Below are 8,776 nucleotides of genomic sequence, written 5' to 3'. Positions count from 1 at the left end.
TCATATTTGTGGACTTAGAACTTTACATCTTAGGACAGGGAAGCCTCTGCCAGTTTTTTTACTGTTCTTTTTCAGTCTTGACCCTGAATATTCTGATCCTGAATCAACAAAACAAACATATGCTAAGATGAAGGGATAACATTCTAGCTAACTAAGCTCTCTCATTTTATATATGTGCCACATAAGAGCTAAATAAATAATACTGTCAATTAATATGGTCAATAAATGCTCACCCTAAGGTCAGTAAGTTTCATATTGAAGGCAACTGGATGGAGTAACATCATCGCAATATGCTGAAGAGCTTGTTGGATCAGGGACGGGGTGCTCAATACCTTGAAGGGTCATATTGCTGAAGAGTCTGGTGGTGACAATTTCAAAGCTCTTCCCCACGGAATGGAGTGCATGGAAACTGGGATTCCAGTTCTTCACACTAATATTGAAGGTTGGGCCCTACATCTGTCTTTCTTCAGTGACTGTTTCCAATGATTATTTTTGATGAAATTAATTTTTCATTTTAATCAAGATTAGAAACATATGTTTTGATACTGAGAATTATTTTGATCTTATTGAATCACATTCTCAGCTGAAATACAGATTCACTCACAAAGAATTAAATGGAATAAGTAAGAAAGAGCAGTCTAATGTAAATAGCCAGCAGAAGGAAATATTGGATCACACAACATACTATTAACCTGTAGAAATTGTTGCTGTAGGATAGAGTCAAACCCAAAAGCTCAGCAAACCTCAAAGCACAGATTGAAGAGTATGTTGAAAGATTCTGAAAGGACTTTAGAAAGGCTATAAAACTTCATGCTTCAAGATTAAACCAATAATTAATTATTAGGGGTAAACAGAAGACAACAAATGGAGGAAGAGATTCCTTCCATCTGTGTCCCTCCAACCCTTTTTGTCAGCATCCACAGCTAAATACAATAAAAGAGTCAGACAGACTAGGCACAGAACTGGGTATGGTACCGGTATATTTATCTTCCCCTGTAAAAAAAAAGTAAGAAATGCTTGCAGAGTTTATCTTTCAAGGTCTTCCTACCTTCTTGGTGCTTTTTTAATTCAGAAAAAAAAAAAGTTTATTGGCACAAGGAAAGCTGTAAACTCTGCAGCCATAACTCACAGCCAGCTTTGTGGAGGTTTCAGCTTCCCGACTGCTTTCAGTGTTAATGTTTAAATCTTATATTAGAAATATAGTGCAAATGAAAAACTGACACCTACCCCAAAACAATATTTAAAAATGAGAAACAAATTATACTCTTATTTCAAAGTATTATTTTCTATATTGACTGTGAAATATTATTCTGAAAAGCTTTTTATAAGACTTTAACAATCAAAATAACAACTTTAGGTGTCCATAAGACACACTTCCTGTGAAGGCAGGCACCTTACAGATCCCAAGCACCGAATTTTTAAAATTTCTTGAGAAGATGGAATTTTTATTTTTATTGTAATATTGCCTGGACTTCACAATTTAACACTGTGTCTTCATTTCCTCTGTTGTGCAAACATGTGTGGCAGTATTTTGAAAATCACAGAATCACAGAATCACTAGGTTGGAAAGGACCTTCAAGATCATCAAGTCCAACCTTAATCCAGCACCACCATGTCCCCTAAACCATGTCTTGAAGTACCACATCCACACGTTTTCTGAACACTTCCAGAGATGGCGACTCCACCACCTCCCTGGGCAGCCTGTTCCAATGCCTGACCACCCTCTCGGTGAAGAAATTTTTCCTAATATCCAATCTAAACCTCCCCTGGAGCAACTTGAGGCCATTTCCTCTTGTCCTATCGCTAGTTACTTGGGAGAAGAGACCAACACCCTCGTCGCCACAACCCCCTTTCAGGTAGTTGTAGAGAGCGGTAAGGTCTCCTCTCAGCCTCCTCTTCTCCAGACTAAACAACCCCAGTTCCCTCAGCCGCTCCTCATAAGACTTGTGCTCCAGACCCCTCACCAGCTTCGTTGCCCTTCTCTGGACATGCTCCAGCACCTCAGCATCCTTCTTGTAGTGAAAGCCCAAAACTGAACACAGGATTCAAGGTGCGGCCTCACCAGTGCCGAGTACAGGGGCACGATCACTTCCCTACTCCTGCTGGCCACACTATTTCTGATACAGGCCAGGACGCTGTTGGCCTTCTTGGCCACCTGGACACACTGCCGGCTCATGTTCAGCCGGCTGTCAACCAGCACCCCCAGGTCATTTTCTGCCAGGCAGCTCTCCAGCCACTCATCCCCAAGCCTGTAGCGTTGCATGGGGTTGCTGTGGCCAAAGTGCAGGACCCTGCACTTGGCCTTATTAAACCTCAAACAGCTGACCTCTGCCCATCGATCCAGCCTGTCCAGATCCCTCTGCAGAGCCCTCCTACCCTCCAGCAGATCAACATTCCCACCCAACTTGGTGTCATCTGCAAACTTACTGACACTCAATCCCCTCATCCAGATCATCTATAAAGATATTGAACAAGACCGGCCCCAGAACCGAGCCCTGGGGAACACCGCTTGTGACCGGCCGCCAGCCGGATTTAACATCGTTCACCACAACTCTCTGGGCTCGGCCATCCAGCCAGTTCCTCACCTAGCGAAGAGTAAACCTAAGCCACGAGCCGCCAGTTTCTCCAGGAGAATGCTGTGGGAGACGCTGTCAAAGGCTTTACTAAAGTCCAGGTAGACAACGTCCACAGTCTTTCCCTCATCCACTAGGCGGGTCACCTGGTCATAGAAGGAGATCAGGTTGGTCAAGCAGGACCTGCCTTTCATGAACCCATGCTGGCTGGCTGGATGAATCCCTTGGTTGTCCTGCAGATGCCCTGTGAGCACTCTCAAGACCAACTGCTCCATAATCTTCCCCAGTACAGAGGTCAGGCTGACAAAAATGTCTGTCTCTAGAATACCACTGAGGAAGCCTCATAGACAAACACAAAGGGAACAATTGCAAAGATTTATTTAGCGCATTCTGTGCTTGGCACTTAGAAACAGAGTTCCGTGCATAGGGCAAATCTTTATACACCTTTTTCTTCATACATATTTTACATACCATTTTTATTGCCCTCTTTTATATTCATAATATTGAATCCCCCACTAGGCATATAAATACATTTATCTACAACACCTCACAACAAATCTCAATAATATCTGTATTCTGTTACTTGGTATTTGCATTTTCACACAACTTAAATGCATAGCTTGCACCAAGCTACAATTGTTGTCCTATTTTTAAAGGATTTGAAGAAAAAAAGAGAAAAAAAAAACAGAAAAGAAAGATGTCAAAAGGCAATGATCTATTTGATTAAACAGAGATCATGTGGCAGGCGGGAGGTTGGCGAATACTCGACCTCACTGTTACTGAAATGTTAATGGTTTTCTATGGCAACTCTTGCATGCAAGATGAGGGAGGCCATCTGCACTTCTGTAGAGTGGAGCTCTCTTTTCTCATTGCTCTTCCCCGTGAGCTCAGTCTGGACAGTTTCCTCCCATTGGGTTGAGTGCTACAGGACACGTGTTCCCCACAAAGGCTGCCATGCTTTCAGTTTGGGTGCATCACTTTGGGTCATATCAACAGGAGCTGAGCCCCCTCTCCCCCATGCATCTTTCTGAAGATCAGTCCCTGCTTATGTCTGAGGCTCACTTGTAGGTTAAAACTTTTCTCTCTCTTCTCTCTCTCTCTCCCATCTCCATCTGCAGGCTGCGTACTGGTAAGCTCGACCCTCGCAAAGAAACCGCTCATTGTGTGGAGCCGTGGTGAAAATGCAGAAACATCTTTGGGAGCAGAAGCTCCAGCCCAGCAGCACCATCCCTGTGCTACAGTGGGAGAAGGAGCCACGGGCTGCTGTTGGCTTCAGAAATGGGCTGAGCCACTCCAGCAGTAAGGAATGATCTGGGAAGGAAGAGGTCTTTAAAGCTATGGGCAGTGAAGGACGAAGCCTTGGGATACTGCCTTTCTTCAACACCCAGAGGGGACAGCACCGGGGCACAGCTCCCTCCACGCCGAGAGCTCACACAAGTTGAGAGTTAATGCATAAACGGTATACTCAGCTGCTTCTCACCAGCTTCTCATTAAAGTCATGCCCTTCTCTCTGCAAAGTCCAGAAAGAGTAGATGCTCCATGCCAGGTCTGGAGGCCCTGGGCTCCAACAAGTTGTGGTGGCTGTCAGTTGAAGCTTTCCACAAGGTTTTGTGGCGCATACCTAGATGGCTTGTGTTCTTATTTATCATTACAATACTAGTTCCACTATAAGTTTGAAGGCAAAAAGGTACTGGGATGGGTTTACCCTTGGAAATGATGAAGGTCCAGCTGCCTTCGATGCCAAGGAGAGGCATGGCTTGTTAGACCATGTGCACAGACATCTGTGAGGAGGAGCCCTGAACCGCCGTATACTGTCTGTTGTCACAGGCGTTGGCCGTCTGCTGGTTGCTGGAGGGAGGGCTGATCATGTGCATCCCGTGATCCATACCTGTGGAAAGGTATTGCCTCTCTCCGAAGGCCCCGCTGGACGGGGAAGAGCAGAGTAAAGTGCTTTGGGAGGTGGTGAGCTTCTCCGGGCTTGCCGCCAGCCTGGGGGAAGCAGGAAAATTGTATCCATAGAGGTTGTAGGGATTGTGCAGGGAGAAGGCATTGTAGGAGCTCTGCTGCATGTGGCCACCACCAAACATGTGTGAAGAGGAGGAGGTGGAGGCAGGGTTGCCTGCTTGCATGACATACTGAAACTGGGAGCTGGGGAAGGACCCCAGCTGGCCGCTGTACGCCTCCATCTTGCTGTTGCTGGGCAGGGAGGAAGGAGTCGGCATTCCTGAGATCAAGGATGGAGTCCTCTGAGGCATGAAGGTTTCGGAGGGCTGCGAGGCGGAAGCGGTGCCACTTTGCAGCCGGTTGTAGCCACCATCGCTCAGCCCTGGGTAGCTCTGCAAGGCGGCCATGTTGCTTCTGGCGCACGGGGGATAATCAGACAGGTTTAAGTTGCAAAGCTGACTCTCCCGGCAGCCAACGTTGAAAGTATTGGGGGCCAGATGAAAGGCTGGAGGGGAGCAGGATGGAGAGAGAAGGTGAGAGGAAGCGGAGGGCGACGGGGTCCCCGTGCTGGAGGTGGTCGGGGAGGTGCCTGTGCTGCCTCCTGCAAAACAAAATAGATGGGAGGATGTTCAGAGCCTGGGACCACATCTGCAAAACGAGATGATCTCATTAAAAACAGCTTAGTTTAATAAAGAAACAAGGGTGGTAAAATGGCCGCTGGAAAACTCAGTCTTTCTTGGCAAGAGCCCTCCCTTTATTAATAGCATCCCTTGGTCTTCCCTGCTGCTTTTTTGTTATGATTTTGTTTTTCAATGGAGATTTTCTTCCCTTTTAAAATAGGAGAGGGAAGCAAGCATGCCACAGAGCAATCATCTCCATCAGCCAAGAGATGTGACATCTCCAGGCATGTTTATCTAGTCCTTAAAAAAAAAAAGAAAGAAAAAAAAAAGGTCAAGAAGTCTTGTCTCCCTCTCCTGGTCTGCAGGAAGACCACCAGTCAGCGGGCCGCACGGTCCCACTACCAACATGCTTTGTCATCCACTCAGGGGGCTTGCAGCAGGAAGTGGCTAGAATCATGTTGGACTTCTGCACTGTTCAACAGTTTTTTCTGATGGCTCGTGGTGCAGTGGTACTGATTTAAGCCAGAAGTAACACTAAAATGAAGGGACACAGTTTCAAGCTATAGCCTGTTCCACCAAGCAGAGAAAGGGGATGTGTCAGGATTTTCAATCATGTGCTTTAACTTTAAAAGGGATTCCATATGTTGTATCATTGGTGTTAACAAAACATCAGTATACATGCATGTTGGTAGTATCAATGTACTATGCATTATTTAAGCTATGAATGATAGAATTTATTATTTTGCATGGCAGGGGTGCTCAAATGTTCTGACCTGGGAAAACAATACTGCGTAATACTACCAAGAACAGTAACAAACTGCAAGTGGTGTGGTAGGAAGAAGCTGATGGCACAATTTTGAGCTTAAGAAAAGATTATTTATAGGCAAGATTCTGAGTTAGAGGAAGCTTTCTTGATCAACTAGGAAAATCACTTCTGTGCTTAAGGGAATGCAGTTTTCTGGTGTGAAACATTTATTTTTCCATTGGAATGATTCCCTTTGCATGCGAATCCCATTTCTGCATTTGGGCAACTAACACTGCAGATTCTTGTAAAAGGGACAAAGAGATACTGGTGAAGAGATTTGACAAGGGTATAAGTAGAACCAGAGGAAATAGGAAGACAACTGGTGAGGCAGGCTGATTAGACAGGCTAGAAGATGACAAGTGAGAGGCAAAAGGACTGGAAAAAAGGGTGTTAGAGTGGGCAGCTGAAACTTAACCAAGGGAGAGATTGCACATTGAGGATCAAAAGTAAGAGACTTTCTTGAGTGTCACTTGTGGAAAAAAAAATCAGGATTTTGAGACCAGTCTAGGTCTGCTGCAAAATGGGGGACAAACTAAATGCAGTGATGCTTGACAAAAAGAGAATAGGTGATGCTAATGGTTAAGAGATGCACTAGAAAGACAAGTTCTGTGCCAGTACATGATGGTGAGAATGTAAATAAGTGAGATTATATCTCAGTACAGGAAAGACACAGATCTGTTGGAGCGGGTCTACAGGAGGGCCACAAAAGTGATCGGAGGGGTGGAACACCTCTCCTATGAAGAAAGGCTGAGAGTGTTGGGGTTGTTCAGCCGGGAGAAGAGAAGGCTCCAGGAAGACATTCTTGCAGACATTTTTCACAATGAAGGTGGTAAAACACTGGCACAGGTTGCCCAGAGAGGTGGTAGATGCCCCATCCCTGGAAACATTCAAGGTCAGGTTGGACGGGGCTCTGAGCAACCTGGTCTAGTTGAAGATGTCCCTGGTGATTGCAGGGGTGGGTTGGACGAGATGACCTTTAAAGGTCCCTTCCAACCCAAACTATTCCATGATTCTATGATTCTATGATATCTGACTCTCTAACACATATAGGATGAAACAGAATGGGGCATTAGAGTGAAAATATAACTCTGAGACATTAATAATATTTGGGATTTTTTAATTTTAAAAGATTTTGAAACAAGAGGCAGAAAAAAGAAGAAAAAAAACCTTGGGTAAGCACAGCCTGGAGTGCACACAGCTGACCCAGGCAGCATCCAGAAAATTAATGTTTCTGTGTTGCTAAGTCAAAGCAGTCATTCTCATTACCAACCATGGGGATGAATTCTTATTGCTAAGCCACTAACTCCTTTTAACATTCATTCAGAAGCATAAAAGAGAAGCTTTGAGCCAAATCTCCATTAGAATTAATGAGAAAATTTGAAGTTTCAAATGGCATCATGGGCTCTCTATATTCCCTTCTTGACAACACTAAAATGCTCAAACATGCTAGTGCATTTTTGCTCCAGAGTTCAAAGACTTTCTGTGTGGATTTCTAATTTAGTATTTATTTTAAAAGGTACACTTCCCTGGTTCATTTAACGTCTCTGACAGACAATCTCTGTCTAATTTTCTTGTGGTAAATTAAGGTGGTACCTCCTGCAGCCTTTCTCCCTGTCTGTCTGCTACAGGTTGTCAATACTGCATCAGGATCGGCAGAAGGGAACATCTGTCTCTACACAAGTAGTTTCATTGCAAAGTTCATTTTAGTTGAAATTGCTGATAAAGGTGAGTTTGAACCAAGGTACACAACTAGAGACACACATTTTCCTGTTAGCCCTGCACTAAAGAACATAACCTCAGACAGAGAGGGTAGGCAGGCAGCTGAGTTCATATATCATCACTTAGCTATCAAAGCTCAAAACACAGAGGTCACATAATCACAAAACAAATACAGCACAAAGTGAGATGTATTTAACCCACAGTAATTCCACACTTGATTCTTTACACCACATATTTCATGAACAAACTTCAGATGGTGACTTACTTGCTGACAGCGTCTGGAGAATAAGTAAAAATACATATGTATAGATATATGAGCATTTAATGAACTGTTTGAAATAAAATATGTAGAATAAATTATTAACTACAATGTCTTCATTTCAGTCTTCCTTTACCCCATAGTTAACCTTTAAAAACTATGCAGGAGAAGAGCACACACACCAGTTACCTCAAAGCATTAGGCTTTAAATATCTGCTAAGGAGTTACAATCAAGCTGTACCCATAGCTGAGGCTTTGTCTCCACAGAGAGTAAGTAGAGATCTCTGATTAGCAATTACAAGGTATTCTTAGTGATTCCAAAACTGAAACACTGAATTGCACATTTCAGTCCCAAAAGAGGGACTGAAGTGATGCTGCTCTGAATTATCCCTATTTGCAAGCCAACAGAAAAACCTTGAAGGGAAAACACAGTAAATTAAGAAACAAAGTAAAAAAGACTTTTTTCTTTTTCTCCATAACTTTAAAATTATGAGGAGGTGAGAAATCTATCAATGGCAACAAATGCCAGTCCTGACGGGTGTCTTTCAAGAATGTTTTGCTGCAAATGCCAACCATAAGCACAGGACATATCACAGTTCTGCTGCAACAGAGCACAACACAGAAGCCTGAAGTTCCTGATCACTTTCAGAATAATCTTTACACCTTTAAGGCCCATCTCAGTTCATCCTCTTCAGAACGCAAACAGCTCTACTCTGCTCTGAATGGTATTTCTGATCCATCTTTGCTGGCAGCACTACGTATGGGCCAAATACAACCTGGACTTTTGTGAAGTTATAACTTGGACTGTAGCTGTTACGAAGTCAGCCAAATACACCTAGAGATGGCAGCAAGCCCA

General features: G+C 43.9%; 1 protein-coding gene across 1 annotated transcript in view; it reads right to left on the bottom strand.

The window, feature by feature from the left end:
• Nucleotides 1-4,333: 4,333 nt before the first annotated feature.
• TBX15 (T-box transcription factor 15) overlaps nt 4,334-8,776 on the bottom strand; it is a gene marked incomplete at its 3' end in the record, with an annotated part of 105,489 nt that continues 101,046 nt past the window's right edge. The window contains exon 8 of the mRNA XM_082004838.1: nt 4,334-5,118. Coding sequence (XP_081860964.1) covers nt 4,334-5,118 — 785 coding nt within the window. The remainder of the gene's footprint in view (nt 5,119-8,776) is intronic.

Source organism: Phaethon aethereus (assembly GCF_964289735.1).
Source record: "Phaethon aethereus genome assembly, chromosome: 1".
NCBI lineage: Eukaryota > Metazoa > Chordata > Aves > Phaethontiformes > Phaethontidae > Phaethon > Phaethon aethereus.
The sequence above is the reverse complement of the archived record's forward strand: the minus strand, read 5'-3'. Positions and strand labels throughout refer to the sequence as shown.